This window comes from Neovison vison, chromosome 13 (assembly GCF_020171115.1).
Source record: "Neovison vison isolate M4711 chromosome 13, ASM_NN_V1, whole genome shotgun sequence".
In the NCBI taxonomy this organism is placed as follows: Eukaryota; Metazoa; Chordata; class Mammalia; order Carnivora; family Mustelidae; genus Neogale; species Neogale vison.
Window position 1 is genome coordinate 148,636,672 of NC_058103.1, and position 18,234 is coordinate 148,654,905.

Sequence of the window (18,234 nt, forward strand, 5' to 3'; positions counted from 1 at the left end):
AGGCCACGGTCTCAAGTCCCGGGCTGGGCTCTGGCCACAGCCTTGCCCATCCTCACACCCCCACATCCTGGCCACAGCCTCTCTCCCGGGGTGTCAGGGGTTTACTCATGCTGCTGCTGTCGTGCAGAGGATAACAGAAAAGGGAGGTCCTCCCCCGGGGACGTGACTCGGAACGTCTCATTGTCCGGTGTGCACAGGGCAGGTGGCCTGGGGGCATGATCTGCCCTGAACCTTGGGAAAATGGTCAGGGGCCTCACTGCCTGGGCAGGGACCGGGAAGAAACAAATTTGGAAGGTTAGTGACAAAGAGATTTGGGAAGAGCGACATCAGTGGAACCCAGGGGGGTCCCGTGGAACTGGAGTCTGAAGACACTCACATCCCACATGAGTGCTTGCAACTGGCTGGAAGCCTGTGACCCCCTCAAGTTCATATGTTGAGATCCTAGGCCCCAGGGTGAGGGATCAGGAGGTAGGGCCACCGAGAGGTGATGAAGTCACCTCTCACCTCAGGAGGGTGAAGCCCGCATAAATGGGACAGGCGCCCTCATAAGAGACCCCACAGAGCCCCCCGCTCTCTTTCCAGCACGGGAAAGCACCACGAGAAGGTGCTGGCAAACAACCCGGCAGCAGGCCTTCCCCCGAAGAGGACGGTGCCGGCGCCCTGGTCACAGCCTTCCGGCCCCCCGAGCTCTGAGACCGCAGCTCTGCTGTGTGTGGCCCGGGTCCTGACAGCCCCAGTGGACTACGACAGCCTCCCCAGCTCCCCGCCTCCGCGCCAAAGGGAATCCTTAGGGCCAATCTAGGGACACCCAGACCTTCTCCTCCTGGCAGCCCAGGGCCTGCCCACAAGGCTCACAGACACACTGGCCTGGGCACCATGTGACCTTGACAACTCACTCCTGCTCTCCAGGCCACCCCGACCTCTGGCGGGCCGTGTGCCCACCGCCAACCACAGTGATCCCGCCGCGGCCCCCGGTTCGGCCTCGTTCCCTGGCGTGAGCACCGAGGTGCTCGGTCAAGAGTCGCCTGCCTTGGCCCCTTCGTCCACAGGACACAGTGACTCATCCTCACCTGACAGACTCGGTGGGCGCTGCGGGTCCCGCCGCTCAGAGACCTGCCTGAGGTCGTCTCCACCACACAGCACTGGCTCAAACCAGCAAACTGCCTTCTCCGCAAAATGAAGAGAAGGATTCTCAGTCCTCCCACCATGCAGAACGCCACGGGGCTGCCTGCCGCGACACACGCTTTCCAGACGCGTGGGACGTGCCGCTTCCCCTCTGAGGGACAGCACACGAGTCCGGGGACCAAAGGACATTGTTTCCACAATGACACCCGAAGACCCAGACACAAGAATTTTGCTTCCTTCCCTGTGTCAGGCCCTGATGAACTGGAAGGGAGGTTTATTATTATTTTTTATAGATTTTATGTTTTTACTGGAGAGACAGTGAGAGAGCACGGATAGGGGGAGGGGCAGAGAGAGAGGGAGAAGCAGGATCCTCGCTGAGCAGGGAGCCCCGACGCAGGACTTGATCCCAGGACTCTGGGCTCATGATCTGAGCTGAAGGCAGATGCTTAATGGACTGAGGCGCTCGGGCACCCCTGGAGGGGAGGTTTTGTCACCCAGGAAAGAATGCTTCTGCGAGCTTGCAGGCACAACAGGGATGCCCAGAGGGCCACCAGGCCATCTCCGGTCTCTGGGGCTCTAGGGAGTGGCATCCCCATGGAAGTACGTGGAGATGCCAAAGAGGACGGTCCGTGGGGTGTCCTCCATCAGGGCTCCTTTGTGCTGGAGGTAGGATGGCTGCCTTGCGGGCCGCAGGCCTCCTCAGAAATATGCGTGTGTGCAGAAGTGTGTAGGTGCGTGTGTGCACACAGCCTGTGCTCTCGTGTGCTTGACCGACGCGAGGTGCAAATCTGTGGGCCCCTGCATGGTGGCTTCCCCACCTGTCTCCACCGCCCTCCCCCGAAAGCTGTCTTCAGTATACACAGCGAGCCCAAGCAGCCAGGTCCATACCCAGCGACCCAGTCAAGTCCCCTGGAATCTGGGATTCTGTGAATGCCTCGGGGACGGACCACAGCTCTGTCTTCTCAGCACCGGGCACCGCGTGGGCCTGGCCACAGCTCAGAAGTACGTTCACAGCAACTGTCTAGAGATAAGTCTTAAAGCCAAGCCTCCTGCAGCCAGCCCGCCTCTGGCCCTTCCCTTTCCACACTCCCTCAGATTCCCCAAGACCCTCTGACATCCTTCCTGTAAGTTCTGTGTCCTGTAAACTAGCCAGGCTTGCTCTCGGGCAAGGCCTTCCCCGCACCCTGCACGGCTCTTCCAGCAGCCTACGACGACAAGACCCCTTCGCCCAGAGAAGCTCTGTCCCGCCATCCGAGGCGCTCAGACTGTTCCAACAGACCTTGGGGTTCTCTAGCTGTGTTCGGTCACCACCGGCTCCTCGACACCTTTTTGACTGTCTGCAGAGTGTGTCCCAAGCCCCATCAGAGAATCAAATCAAAGCTATGAATCCTTTCCCCAGGGGGAAAAAAGCAACCTGCACCCCAAACACTGTGACCTTTTAAGGAGTATGGGGACCCCAGGAAGGAACTGTGTGCTGTCGGTATTCGGCAGCCCCACCCTCTGCTAATGGGTCACTGATGCTGACGGCTGTCAGGTGCATGTGGGACCCAGGGATCGGGGTGACCCCACATGGGAAAAGAACCACAGGTAGAGCGGTTTGCTGGTTTGCTGGGGCCGCGACCTCAGGCTCTGCAGGGGCAGGTGGCACGTGAGCTTTCCTTCTCCAACTACGGCTCCACTTTGGGGCACCTGGGGTCTCTAAAATGTCATCGGGTTGGGCAGCCCTGCGGCACCGGAGGGGCTCCGATCACAGCCTGGAGAGGAATCCTGTCCAGCGGCGGCATCCGGGGACCGAGGGACCAGAGTGTGCGACAGGACGACCGCCTTACCTTCGTCAGTTGCTGCTCCGAGGAGAACCCCAGGCCAAACACGGTGTTGGCTCTGCTGTCAGCCCACTGCCCGAACTTCTGCGACGTCTTGGTGAAGGTCATGTTGGGCGTGATGGTGCTGTTGATGATCACCTGCAGGAAAGAGCCAGAAGAAGAGGAGCTGAACGCTGGGTCTGACCTGGGCGGAGCACCCAGCGCGCACCCTCGCCCCACGGCGGCTGCCCCCGGGGCCTCCCAGCACAGCCTCCGCCGCATCAGACACACACCCATAATCAGGGGTCCTTGCAAAGACCCCAAAACAGACAGTCGCTCTACAATAAGATCTTACAGTTGGCGGGGAAAAGTCTGCTCTAAGGAGAGACTAGTTTCCCAAACTGCTGTTTATTTCCCCCAAAGCTCCGGGGCACCAATAGCCTACACGGGAGAGCCAGCCACGCCGCACACTCTCGGAGGAGCCGCGCTACGTCCCTTTTCAAGCACGTGGAGCCCCCGTGTGCTCCATCAGAGACTGGGGCTCACCGTTCCCCGACAAGAAGGAACAGCCATGCTCCGACCAGGATGACCGTGGACGGTTAATTTACAGAGAAAGCAACGGTCGCGGTACGGGCGGGGTGTAGAGAAGCTGCTGGCAGGGGTGCAGGAACTGGGCGCTCAATGGTGTCCCCTCCGTGGCCTGAAAGGACGAGGGGAGGAAGGGGCCACAGGCTGCAGAAGGCCAGGGTCATGGTTGGCAGCCACAGGCTGTCTTGACAGACGAGTCTGCGCCCAGCATCCCCCCGGAGGGGAGCCCCCAGAACCGATACCTTCGCTTCTGCCCTGTGGTCCCTGCCAGCGGCCGGCCCCACCCAGAAGCCAGAGACTCCGCGGGCGCAGGGCTGGAGCCCGCAGATCAGCCTCTTGGAGACCCCGGCAGGGGAACGAGGGCACCGAGTGAAGCGGGGGTAAAAGGAGGCCCTCCAGCCCCGGTGGGGTCCGGCCTTCGGCGTCTACCGAGCATCTACTCGCCCAGCACGCTGCTCACCGAGGACAAGGGGCGGAAGAGGCCGGACTCCTGATCCTCCCGCGACAGAAGTAGGAAGAGGGGAGAGCCGTGTAAACAAACAACCGCTGAACGATCCAGAAGTGTTAGTGAGTAATCAGCAGGAGGCTCATCCCGGCAGAAGCCCTTCGAAGCCCTAGGCCTCCCAGGGACACTCGTGGGGAAAGCGGATGACTGTACCAGGCTGGACGGCAGAACCCACAGCTCACGGCCCCCGTGAAAGAGTCTGTGACGATCTGAGCAGAAACACAGCCTTCTGAGTGCGGGCACACCTGGCTCCGCGGCTTCGCTTTGTCCCGTACCCCGATAACCGATAACCGCACTTTCTACCAACTGAAGGTTCGCGGCAACCCTGCGGGCGCTGCCGTCCCAACAGCTTTTGCTCCGTTCGCCTCTCGGTGTCACATCTGGATTATTCTTGTAGTATTTCAAACATTCTCAATTCCTGTCCTTGGGATGATGACCCGTGATCGCTGACGGCAACTCACCGAAAGCTCAGGGGATTGTTAGCATTTTCTGCAATAAAACTGCATTTTTTAATTAAGGCGTGGACTTTTCCCCAAGTCCTGCTGCGGCACGCGGAGCGGACGGACGCAGCACACACGTGACAAGCCTGTGGGAAACCACAAGGCTCATGTAACGTGCTTAATCGTGACACTGGCTTTACTGCCTTGGTCTGGAACTGCACCCACGTATCTCTGCGGGGTGCCTGTAAGTATGCTAAAGGACGAATCTACTAGCAGTTTTCCTTATTAAGGAAATGTGCGTTCTCGACAGTCAGCTCCACTCATTACTGATAAAACGGAAAAGAAGACGCTGAGGAGCATGGCCTCCCTTTCCATGGTGGGAACGTCAGCCGATTATTTGCTTTAACTAATAAAGAGACCCAAACAGGGAGTCAGAGTCAGAGTCGCCTCTAGAAACAGAGGTATCATCGCTATGTGTGTATGAATGCCTACTGAGCTCTCTTTTTCTCTTTTTTAAAGATTTTATTTATTTGAGAGAGAGCGAGAGCATGAGAGACTGAGCACGGGCAGGGGGAGAGGTGCATGGAGAGGGAGAAGCAGGCTCCCTGCTGAGCAGGGAGCCGGATGCAGGATTCCATCCCAGGACCCCAAGATCATGACCTGAGCTGAAGGCGGACGCTTAAGGACTGAGCTCCCCAGGCGCCCTGCCCCCTACTGACTTTTCTAAGGAGGCATTAGCTCAAGTACAAACCTTGTTTATTTGCCAAAATTACTTCTGGAAGTTAATACAAAGAACAGCAATTGCTACGTATTGAGCATGTCCTGAATGGCTTACTTCCATCAGCTCGTGTGACACGTGCGGTGGGACTATCCCCTCCAGGTCACAGGGGAAACGACCTGGTAAGGAGCAGAGCCTAGAGAAAAGACTCAGAAACCTGCATTTGGAATTTCTGTACAACACGCTTCTCATTCTGCACCATGGATGCCTCCACTGAACTCCCCGTCCTTTCCCTTTGACCGTCATAACTCCTAGAACACCAGAGTTCACGCGAGTGAAGACACGTGATCAAGCATTTTTCAGATAACTGTTGCAAGCAGAGCGGGTCCAGAGCTCTGCCTGCTGTCACCCGACACTATCAGAGATGGGGGCAGGGCAGTGGGGCATGGAAAATGCAGACCTAAACCAGGGGCGAGCATGAAGAAATGCTTCTGGGACCTCAGAGGTTGACTGGGGTCTGGCTCAGCCCCAGGCAGGACTGATACGGTGCAATCAGAGCAGGCTGAGGGCAGGTGTGTGGCCGGGCGCTGGATCGGAGTGGATCACGTGATCCCAGAAAGCCAACCCCAGTCGCCTCCCAATTACCAGAATTCTGGGAGGGCGAAGCAATCACCAGACCCATTCAGAATCCTGATTCTTTCTAGATCTTTGTGCTCCTATGCTTCTAAGTCAGCCTCCAGAATCCCTCCCCAAAGCCTCTTGAAAGGCAGAGGACAGAGGCTGAGCGGAGTACAGGACATACCTCCAGAGCTCACCCCAAACACTGTCCCAGGGTCAGTCAGGCTGGAATAACAAAGGCGAGGACCCCTGGTATTTCTTTACAGTGTAATAATTCCCAAGGCACTTTTTCACACCATCTTCTTTCTCATCCCCATTTTTACAGATGGGAAAACTGAGGCTCAACAAAGTCAAATGACACGTTCAAGGTCACACAGTTAGTAAGTGGTTAAGAGGAATATAAAGTATGGACGAACAGGCTTCAGGAACTCAATCTGTATCCTGCTGGGGGTTCATTTAGCTTCTCAAACCTGTAGACTCAATTTTCTTTCTTTCTTTCTTTCTTTTTTCTGGAAAATTCTCAACCATTCTAAGAACACCGCTTCTGCTCCGTCTTCTCTGCTCTCCTCTGGGGCTCCAAGTACACATATGCTAGACCTCCCGAGTGCGCCCAACACAGTTCATGTTCCTACCGGTTCTTATCACCCTGATTCTTGGTTCTCTCTGTTTCAATCTGGATATGTTCTATCGGTCTGTCCCCCAGTTCACTAATCCCAGCTCCTGACAGAACCCATCTGCTGCTAAACTGAGTCACTGAACTCAACTTTAGACTGCATTTTTTTTAGTTCTAGAATGTTCATTTGATTCTTTAAAAAAAAAAAAAAAACGTCTAAGTCTTTGGGGGATATCCTCCTTCCTGTCATCTACTTAGTCCATTTTCCCCTCTATTTCCTTGACGATAATAATCATAGTTCTTTAGAAATGCTTGATGCTGACTCTAATGTCTGCATTGTGCCGGAACCTGCTTCTACTATCTGGGATTTGCTTCTCTTGATTCTAGGCCTACGGTCTTGCATCTCTGGGTGTCCAGCCTTTTTCACTGTATGGTGGGAAATGGGTATGAAAGGACTTGTTAGGGTTCCACGGGATATTGTCGCCTACAAAAGACGTTTCCCCCCTTGTCTGCTGGGCAGGTAGGAGTCCAGGATACCCCTATTTCGCTGTGGGATGGAGCTGGGTCAGGGCCCCATTTCCCGGTCTGGTGAGGCTCCCTCTGCCTCAGGGCAGGCCCTCTAGGGCTTTCTCCGGGGAGCCTGGCAGGTCTCTATCTCCACTTCCCCAAGAAGCTTCAGGAGATTCAGTTCTGTTTGTCAGACGTCCCCAGCTTTGCTCTGAGGCCTTCCAAATTTTAACTTCCAAATCTGGCGAACCTCAGCAGGAGAAGCTGGCCATGTGTCTGGCCACTCGCTCCCCAGTCTCTCATTCTAGCTCCCAAGGCCCTCCTGCTCTGCTTTTCCTGGGAGTCGAGCATGGATTTTCAGCCTCTACCTCTTGCCGCACCGGCGAGTGCCCTTCCCAGGGGAGGAGGGTACAGAGACGCCCCCCCCCCCCGCCCGCCCGCTGTCTCTGGGGCTCTTGTGCCTTTGCTATTCCCTTCTAGACCCCTTGGGCAGGTCTTCGTTCTAAGCACTAAATATGAGGGGAATTTTACTCGACCCGCAGAAACATTCAGCCTGTCCCTGCAGACCCACGCACACCTGCCGTTCAGCCACACCTAGTGGGGAAGCCAGCCATGGCCTAAAGACCCTCTGGCCCCCACTGTTCCCTGCCCCGGGAGCTTCTCTTCTCCCCCAGCAGCATCCACCTGCAGCCTGGCCTGGCAAACGCTCACAGCAGAAAAGAGCTGACCACTGCCAACTGCCATAGTCATCTCTGAGCAGTCCTTACGTCTCTGGAAATTCAGTCCCTTGTGTTCACGGTGTTTCTATGGTTTCTATGGTTTCCTTCCTTCCCTCTCCTTCCTTCCTCCCTTCCTGTAGTTTCCTGATGCCTTCCTTCTTTCCTTCCTTTCTTTCTTTTTAAGATTTTGTTTATATGACAGAGAGAGCGCACAAGCAGGGGGAGCAGCAGACAGAGCGAGAGGGAGAAGCAGCCTATGCGGGGTTTGATGCCAGGACCCTGGGATCATGACCTGAGCTGAAGGCAGAGGCTTAACTGACTGAGCTGCCCAGGCGCCCCTCTCCAGTGCCTTTCAATTGCCATTATCTGGGCTCTGCTTTCAGCTGCCAGAAGGACCACCGCATGCCAGAATGTATATAATTTACTCAAAAACTCAAGTGCTGACTCTGGGAAAGTTCAGAGAGATGCAATTTACTGTGTCTCAGGTGGCATTTTCTGCTGTGGGAAGCATGTAACTCGCACAGGGTGCTCTTTATCTCAGGAGGCAAACCCGTACTGCGAGGCACCCATCTGGCTTGTTCGCGGGACTTCAGCCGGTGGGTGCAATCGGCGGCAGACGCTCCGCAGATCCCCGCCGTGCCCACTCCGAGCAAGGATCCCAGACCCCCAAACAACTGCCCAGCTCACTGCTCCCTTTCTGTCACCACATGCAAATGAGTCAGTGGGGAGGTGTCCCCCAGCCTGTGATTTAGTTCCCGACCCCAGCCCCCGCCCCTTATTCTCTTGTCTCACAAGAGAAGGAGGGTCCGTTCATCTGCCCAGAAGTCAGCCAGCCTGTGCCCTAGGTCCCTTCCTCACCCCGCCTCCAGCGGCTCCCCCACCCACACACCTGCACTGGGCACTCACCACCACAACCGTCTCTGAATTCCAGTGGCGTCCCACGGCCGGGTTCCCACTCTGCAAGTGACTCCCTAAATTGACGGGTCCCCCACGCCAACCCTGAGCTGGCTCTGTTCCACAGCTCCGGGGTCAGCCCCCCTCCCCTCCACACCCCCCCCCATCTGATTTCTCTTAGCTGCCTGGTTTGGCTCGCGCGCCACGGCACCGCCGCAGCCTTCAGGAGCCGCAGAGCTGGAGGAGAGAGCGCCTGACCCTTGGACAAATCACTAAAAGCCCAGCTAAGAGGACTAAAAGCACTTTCTCAAAGCAAGTCGTTTTATCTGTATTTAAGCCCAATGTATCCTTGGATAACTCCACCGACACCCGTGCAAACCCAGCTCGAGGACAGCAGATGAAGTGACAGCATCGACAGATAAAAGGAAGCGGGTCAGCCTGATTCACCACCCCTAGCAGAACATCCCGGCACGAGGCGCGGCGATGCCCGCTCAGAAGCCCAGAGAAGGGAAGAGGTAATAATAATAATAATAGAATAGAAGAAAATAATAATAACAACAACAATAATAATAACAATAACAACAATAACAGAGGTCATAATAATAATAGAAGAAAATAACAATAATAAAACAATAACAACAACAATAACAATAACAACAGAGGTAATAATAAAATAGAAGAAAATAATAATAATAACGACAATAATATAATAACAATAACAAGAATAACAATGACAATAATAATAATAATAATAATAAAGGCACCTTGCAGATATTCACTCATCAAGCACAACTGCCTACCTCCTGGGTGCCAGGCACTGCCACGCGTGCTCAGCAGAACCCTGCCCCGTATCCTCCTGCTTGCTTAGAGGAGAGAACCAGCCCCTGCCGGTCTTTAGACATCTTTGCCACACCAGCTGCGGCTGTCCAAACACGGAAGAAGACACGCGGCTCGCGTGACATCGTGTCACGATGCACCGCTCTACCGGCCGGGGCCAGCCTGCTGCAACCCAAGCGCTGGGCAGCTGGTGTCCCGGGGTCTGGCCACAGGCGCCGGCCTGCCGAGCCTCACAGGCCGTGCGAATCTGGGCTGGGTGACTGCCTGTCCTCGACCTCAACCGTGGAATGAGGACTTTTGGGCTCCCTTCCTCAGTCGGAGGAAGGGTTGGGACAACTGGAAGGAAAAGACACAGGATCGAGGCGCCCGACCAACGTCATCCGCAGTTTTCGCTCTGCTGAGAGAATGCGGCTGAAAGGAGGGATTCTGTCTTAGGACAAGGAGCCTCGTCAAGAGATCAGGAGGAGACGAGGCTCTGCCAACTTCCCTCGAGGACATTCCAATGGAGGCTTCTCTGCTTTGGGGGCTCTGAGGAGCAAGAGGCATCCACCAGGCCCCATTCCACTGCTCAAACCCCCAGTCCCCTGCTTCCGAGGGCTTCCGGCCTACAGGCAGAGGGTGGGGCAGGCTTCAGGCAGGAGAGGGGATCCGGTCAGAAGGCTACAAAAAGGGGCGCCTGGGGGGCTCAGTGGGTTAAAGCCTCTGCCTTTGGCTCAGGTCATGATCCCAGAGTCCTGGGATCGAGTCCTGCATCGGGCTCTCTGCTCTGCAGGGAGCCTGCTTCCTCCTCTCTCTCTCTCTCTCTCTCTGCCTGCCTCTCTGCCTACTTGTGATCTCTGTCTGTCAAATAAATAAATAAAATATTAAAAAAAAAAAAAAAGGAAGGCTACGAAAATTCTGAGCAAACAAAAGGTGCTCAACATCCCTCCTCCTTAGTGAAATGCAAATTAAAACCTCAGTGAGACAGCACCTCACACCTGTCACAACAGCCAGGACTGAAAAGACAAGAGGGGCGTCTGGGTGGCTCAGTCTGTTAAGCGCCTGACTCTTGGTTTCAGCTTGGGTCATGATCTCAGGGTTATGGGATGGAGCCCCCCATCAGGCTCTGTGCTCAGCGGGGAAGTCTGCTTGGGGTTCTCCCCCTCTGCTCGGACTTCTCTCGCTCTCAAATAAATATATCTTTTCTTAATGATTTTATTTATTTGTGACAGAGAGAGCAAGAGAAGGAACACAAGCAAGAAGGAGCAGGAGAGGGAAGCAGGCTCCCCGCTGAGCAGGGAGCCTGATGGGGGGCTCCATCCCATGACTTTGGGATCATGACCTGAGCTGAAGGCAGACACTGAACAACTGAGCCACCGAGGCGCTCCTCAAATAAATAAGTCTTTAAAAAAAAAAAAAAGACAAGAAATAACAGGTGTTGGAGAGGTTGTGGAAGAAAGGGAACCCTCAGGCACTGTTGGTGGGAACGTAAACTGGTGCAGCCTTTGTGGAAAACAGTACAGAGGTTCCTCAAAAAATCAAAAATAAAATTACCATACGATCCAGTCATCCACTATTGGGTATTTACCCAAAGAAAATGAAAACACTAATTTAAAAAGATACGCAGCCCTGTGTTTCCCGGGCATTATCTACAGTCGCCAAAGTTGGTGCGGAAGCAGCCCAGTGTTCCCCCATGAACGGGCAAAGGGCGCGGGCGTATGCGCACAACAGAGCCTCCCTCAGGCGTGAGAGAACGAGCTCTCCCCACCTGTGATAGCGCGGACGGACCTAGAAGGAGTCAGGCTACAGGGAGCAAGTCAAAGGCAAATGCCGTCTGATTTCACTCATTTGTGGAATCCGAAAAACAAACGGACCAACAAAAAACAGAACAAACTGAGGGTTGTCAGAGGGCAGGCAGGTGGGAGGGAAGGAGGAAATCTGTAAGGGCCACTGAGAGGTGTAAACTTCCGGGTATGAGATAAATAAATGAGTCGTGGGGACGAGAAGTACAGCATAGGGAATACAGTCAATAATCCTGTAAAAATGTTTGTGGGTGACCGACAGCGACTACCCTTCTCCGAGGAGCACCACGCGAGGGACGGAACTGTCCAACACACGGTGCACCTGAAACCCAGACAACACTGCAGGCTAGTCATACTCCAATTAAGAAAAAAGACTTGGGGCGCCTGATGGTTCAGTGGGTTAAAGCCTCTGCCTTCGGCTCAAGTCATGAACCCAGGGTCCTGGGATCGAGCCCCACATCGGGCTCTCTGCTCAGCGGGGAGCCTGCTTCCCCCTCTCTCTCTCTCTCTACCTGCCTCTCTGCCTACTTGTGATCTCTGTCAAATAAAGAAATAAAAAATCTTAAAAAAAAAAACAGACTTTCAGGACAAGTTATGGTCTTAAAATACTAGGCATAAATGTGAGGCCCTTCAAAAGCAGACTCTCTGACCAACTAAAAAGGGAATGAATTTGTGCTTTTCTTTCTTTTTTTTTTTCCCCAGCCTAAACTGATAGGGAATGGAAATGGGGAGGTGGTTTAGAGAGCAAATAGGGGAATTCTGCTTCAAATACAGTGAATTTCATTTTCTTCTTTTATAAGTGACTTTGTTGATTTACCTAATTATTCTAAGTAAACTACCTCCAAAATGGTGCTTGAACTCACGATCCCAAGATCAAGAGTCGCACACCCCACTGACTGAGCTGCCTGGGCGCCCCAGATACACTGAGTTTAGGGTGACAGCAGATAATGGAAATTGTAAAACTGTTCAGTGGGATGAACACTGCCTAAAGACAGAAAAGAAATTATAAAGCCTCAGATCTACTTTTTTTCTGTTAACTTGGCGATACTGCTGTTGCTATCCCTTCTTGACTCTGCCGCCATAGCAACGTGGCAAAAATACGAGGGAAGACAGCAGAATAACACAAATACCTGGGGAAAAAGGTATTTCAAGAAATTCTCCAAAATCTTTTAATCAAATTCGATCGCTAGGAATGATAGCATAAAAACCAGACTAGATCTAACACCCATCTAGTTATAATTGCTGGGACGTGTGCAATATGCCAGCATTCTCATGCATGCTAGAAGAACGGACTCTGCAGAAAGCAATCTGGTCATGGTGGTCACATGCCATGAATCAATGGTTACTATGTCAGCCTACCGTATTTCCTCCAGGAATCGAGCCTAAGGAACTACCCAAAAGAAAGCAATAGGTACATGATGAATGAGTGGGAGAACTTGTTTTATAAAGATGCTCGTTATCTAGACCAGGAAAAACTGGAAGCCACGGACATAGGCAACCATAAGGGGAGAGATTAAGAAGAGAGCAGGCCCTTGGTGGAACTATTACACAAGCATTAAAATGCTAGTTACGAAGACAATGAGGTAACAGGGAAATAATCTTCTTCTTCTTTTTTTTTTCCTCATTTGCCATAATTTTTAAAAATTTATTTTTTATTTATTTTCAGAATAACAGTATTCATTATTTTTGCACCACACCCAGTGCTCCATGCAATCCGTTTTAAATGAAAAAAAAAAAAATGCAGGGTGTGGCTTAGACCAACGTCATGATTATAACAGGAACACCTGTGTAACGTGGCAGGAATTGGGTGCATCCTTTCCCCTCCACTTTGAAGCATAGCATACTGACCTTTTTTCCTAAGATTTTACTTATTTGTTTTGGGGGGCGGAGAGAATCTGAAGCAGACTCTGCTCTGAGCACAGAGCCCAATGCAGGGCTCGATTCCAGGACCCCGAGATCACAACATGAGCCAAAAGCAAGAGTCAGACGCTTAACAGACTGAGCCCCCAGGGCACCCCCGTATGCTATGGTTCTTGCTGACAAGGCAGGGACTGGGAATGGCGACGTCGGCCTCCGGGTGGTACCTTGGCTCCGTCCACGCTGATGATGCGATAGCTGTTCCTGGTGACATCGTAGAAGTAGGAAACGGTGACCGCCTGCTTGCTCGCCGGCACCCAGTTCTTCTTGGTGCTGGGGTCGATCTGGAAGACGTGCGCCCGCGTGGTGAAGATGGGCTGCTCTCTGCGGGAGGAGAGGAGGGCGCGTGAGGGTCAGAGCAGGACTTCGCAAGTCATTTAGGACTTCTCGCCCCACCTCCTGCGGTCCCCAAAGATCTCAACGGCTTATTGGGAGAGATGCATATGCAGGAGGACAAGTAAAATAAGACCAGGGGGAAGGAGAGAGGCCGGCACGGGAGTCACGGAAACCCACCCCCCACGGGCTGTGGGCGACTGGCAAGGAGCGACTCGCTCTACATGCGGGTCCCGAGTCCGCGCTTCCTGCCAAGCGTCCCGGTGCTGTCTGACATCCCGCCGGCACACTCGGGATGCTGTGATACATTTCTTTTGGAGGATCCTGCCACAATTTGAGGATCTGCAATCCATGTGCAACTTCCTATTATATTTCTAGTAAGTACTTCTCAAATTCGCAGCATCTTACCCAAGGCGCGTTTGTTCGTAATGGACGGAGCCTTAAGGTTTTATGTTCCCAACTTAGAAATCTTTGGAGGTTCAGGAGCTTAATTCAGGAAATCCTTCCCTTTTGCTATTCTTGCCTCTGTAGGGTTGTTGCTCTTTGGCTCCTGTAAATTCTTAACATGACTGTCAACCAGATGGACACAGGATCCAGGTTTCTTTCTGGAAAGTGGGGAATTGTTTTGATCTTGACAATAAAGCAGATGGATAAAAATCTAAAAGCGATGCCACAGCATTTCATTCTGTAAGCTATCGACCTCACAAAATAATGTAAAAGGAGACACAAACTCATTACAAAATAGACTTAATTTTAAAGAAAGGGTTTTCGGGCAAACTGGCTCAAAAAAATCCTTTAAGTGTTCCAAATATGATCACACAGGGGCGGCGGGGGGTGGGGGGCGGGAAGCAGCTCCCAGCAGGTAAAAGTGACCCCACTGTTCACGAGATGCCTCAAATCTACTTCTTTTTTTTTTTTTAAAGTTTTTTTGTTTTTTTAAGATTTTATGTATTTATTTGACAGAGAGAAATCACAAGTAGATGGAGAGAGAGGGAAGCAGGCTCCCTGCTGAGCAGAGAGCCCGATGCGGGACTCGATCCCAGGACCCTGAGATCATGACCTGAGCCGAAGGCAGCGGCTTAACCCACTGAGCCACCCAGGCGCCCCTCAAATCTACTTCTTGTTGTTGTTAACTTGGTGATATTTCTGTTGAAGTATCATGTTCATGAGATTTAATGAGCATTTATTAGAGATAAAAACAAAACCAAAAAGTAACTCAAAACAAATTAACTTTTAACATCCTTACAGTGTCCAAAGGGGTGGCATAAAATATAGGACACTCAGTGGATATAAAAAAAAAAAAAAATCAAAGGGAGAAAGTGAATTTCAAGTGTTCTGGTCTCCAGATGGAGAGGTTTTAGGCAAAGCAGTCTTTGAACCTGTTTTGCCTAGATGAGGCTCATTACTGGAAAGAAAGCTCTTTTAGAAGAGAATCGTCTTCCTAGAAAAGCAATTTACTATTTGAGCCTCCTGCAAAGAATACTATCGCCATAAACATCAGCATCAACCATCAGTCGCGGCTGCAGACCCGTTTCCATGACCGCTCTTCCGGGAGAACAAACGCCAAGGGCATGCTACTTGTGCTAACTCAGTGCAATGGGTTCAAGAGGCCAGCTTTCCAGAAGAACCAATGGAAGCATTTCTTGCCCCCCCGAAATCTCCCTTCTAGATCCCAGAGCAGGACAAGCCCCTCCGGGGGCATGGATCACTCGGACGTCTGTCTTTCCTCAACCGTGGTTAGGTGTACCCACCCTCCCGAGCCTCAACTAACGCCCTTCCAGCCCCGGGGTGACAGGACTCAGAGACAAAAAGAACATTCTTGCTGCAGTTTCCCAGGAGGGCCAGCCTGCGGGGGCGCCTGTGTGCCCACGGCAGCCGCGTTCTTCGTCAAGTCCCCGTGGGGACGTCTGGCATCTGGGCTCCCCAGCTGTGTTACCACCAGCCCAGGCACCGTATTTTGCTAATCATCGAAGTACAGCACCAGAAAGGAAAACGCCTGCTCACACGGAATTCTGCAGATGCGAGAGGAGGCGACGGTTGGAAGGACAGTAACCACAGAAGAGAGTTTTAGAGGAATTCTGCAATGTACACAAATACCGAATCGTGCTGTGTACTTAAAACTAACGTGATGTTATATGCTAATTATACCTCAATTAAAAAAATAATTGCGTTGTACTCAAGTCTCTGTGCCTCCCTCCCACCGAGCACTAACGAGCGGGGGAGGGGCACCCGGGTCAGGCAGGAGCCCCGGCTGGGGCAGGGGCCCCGGCTCTCTCACCCGTGCTCACGTCCTGCACACTGAGCAAGAGGGACTGGGTCTGGGCTTTAGCGCCTCCAGACCAGTGTTTCCTAAACCTCTGACCGAAATTAGCTGAGCACTTCATAAAAAAGCAAGTTTCTGGGCCCCAACCTGCTCCCCACCGCCTCCCACCCCCACCCCGCAGGAGCTTGGCTCTCCAGGGACCAGCCTGGGGAGCTCCGGGTGATTCTGATCCTCAGAGAAGCTGCGGAGAAACCCACAATGAGACACTAACAGGGGATCTAGACAAAAGACGGAAGAAGTGAGCCTACGGCCAGCATCTCTCCTCCGGAAAGACACTACCAGCTTTGAATGATTCCAGATCTTCCTCCCACAGCCTGAAGAGGACTACGGTGATACCGAGGACAGGATTTTGGGGATTCAAAGCGTGGGGAGGCAGAAGTGCTCTGGGTAGAGATGGGTGGGGGCGGGAAGGCCGTGTGGCCAAGCCATCACTGACTTCAAGCACTCTGTGTCCCTGAGCCTGGCAGGAGAGAGGAAGTGAGGGGAGTGGGGAGACCAGAGACCAGGCAGGAAGGACAGGGAGGCTTCCTGACCAGGGATAAGCCAAAGCCAAGAGTCACCTGCGAGCTGTGATTCAGGTCAAGTTGAGCACAGAGACATGAAGACGCCCCCATCTAAGGACCTGCCGACTGGGCTCTGGGGATGGATCAAAGCTATGGTGGGCTGCCCTGGGGACTCTGGCCAGAAATGCAAGGATGTCAGAAGAGAACCATGGACCCAGCTGGCCACAACATCCGTGGCTGCAGCCCGGGTGTCCCGTGGTCAAGCCTCTGCAAGGGGAGAGGTGCGGGGAGTCCCACACCCCTGCTGAGGACGAGCACGGGGGAGACCAGAGACCTCATTCCTCAATCCTGGGGCCAGTCTGATCGCAGCCTTGAACCCAGGAAACTGCCCACAGGACTGGGATTTCCACAAGAATAACCGCATCTGAGGCCAGTGGGGAGTTCTAATGAATTCTTCTAAAATTCACAAATCTAATAGTGTTTAAAGAAAAGGAGGAAGAAAGGATTTAAAAAGTCAGTTTTGGGTGCCTGGGTGGCTCAGTTGGTTGAGCAACAGCCTTAGGCTCAGGTCACGGTCCTGGAGTCCCAGGATCGAGTCCTGCATTGGGCCCCCAGCTCCACGGCGAGTCTGCTTCTCCCTCTGACCTTCTCGCCTCTCATGTTCTGTCTCACTGTCTCTCTCTCAAATAAATAAATAAAAATCTTAAAAAAATAAAAATTAAAATTAAAAAAATTTTTAAAAAGTCAGTATTTACTGACTCCTTCCACCTGCCATGTTTTACACGTGACCTCTCCTTTAGGATCATAAAGATCCTTTGTGGGAGGTGTGCAGGTGAGGAAATGGGGGCTCAGAGAGGCCAAGGACCTGCGTTGGGTTACACAGTAAGTGACAGATCTGAGACGTGAAAGCAGGTCCAAGGGACATGGTTACCTTCTTATTAATCATTATGCTCCACTCTTTCGGAAAGAATAGGTTTCTGTAAGACACAGCTTTCGATGTGGTTCTCAGTGCTCCCCACCTCCTAGTAATTATGCCCTTATGGAATCCCCCTTCCTGCCCCGAGCTTGATGATGGTGGTGGTGGGGGGGGACCTGTGACTTGTTTTAACCGAAAGAGTACAGCAAATGTGACGCGAGGTCATTGCGCAAGTCAGCTACACGAGACCGTGAGGCTGTCTTGCTAGCAGAGTCTCCTGACTCTCTTGATGGCTTTGGTGAGGTGCGTTGCCATGCTGGGGAGACCCACATTTGCAGGAACTGAGAGTGGCCTCCAGCCAACAGCCAGAGGGAAACTGAGGCCCTAAACTGAGGCCCTTCGCCCAACACCCCCAGGGTAACTGAAATTCTTCCAACAAACCACTTGGAAACTTGGGGGTCAGATCTCTCCTGAGACCCCACCCTCGTTAACACCTCAAAGATACTTCCTAAGAGACCCAGACGCAGAGGACACAGCTAAGCCACGCCCAGACTCTGGACCCAGAGAGAGTCTTTTGTTTTAAGCTGATAAGGTGGTGGCAATTTATTACTCAGCAAAAGAGAACTAATACCTTGACCGTCACAGAAAGTCTACTACAGATCACAAATCCTTACATCGGGATGGGCAAAATCAGAGAAGTCTATAAACCTCGCCCCAAAATTCAGAAACGCAGATTCCCGGCTCGGAGAGATCATCTTGCCTCACCTGGAAAAGCAAAAGTGCTGGAACTAGGACACAGGAGTCAGTTCCGATAAGTGTGCAAATCAGTATAAATAGAAAAATTCAAGAGAAGCAGAACTTTCCAACCCAGGAGGCCGCCTTTCCCTCCCAGCAGGGAAAAGCTGAAGAGAGTGTGTATCAGAGAACAGAAACTACCTTCATACCCAATTTTATTCTCTTTTCTTTGCTGTTCGATGCTTAGGGAGTGGATTTCAAAAATACTCCCATTCCTTCTTCAATGCTTTAAATAGAAAGCAGATGTTTCCGGATGGCGAAACGTTGCTTTAGGCAGACAATATAACCCACTGTTCCCTC

The 18,234-nt window shown here is 52.5% G+C and overlaps 1 protein-coding gene across 4 annotated transcripts in view; it reads right to left on the minus strand.

The window, feature by feature from the left end:
* The window catches only part of HOMER2 (homer scaffold protein 2), a 90,577-nt gene that overhangs the window by 31,529 nt on the left and 40,814 nt on the right, over nt 1–18,234 (minus strand). For all 4 annotated transcript variants that reach the window (XM_044230296.1, XM_044230293.1, XM_044230294.1 and 1 more), the window contains exons 2-3: nt 13,232–13,388; nt 2,955–3,086 (exon numbers count right to left, since the gene is read on the minus strand). In XM_044230296.1, the coding sequence (XP_044086231.1) occupies nt 2,955–3,086; nt 13,232–13,388 (289 nt within the window). The remainder of the gene's footprint in view (nt 1–2,954; nt 3,087–13,231; nt 13,389–18,234) is intronic.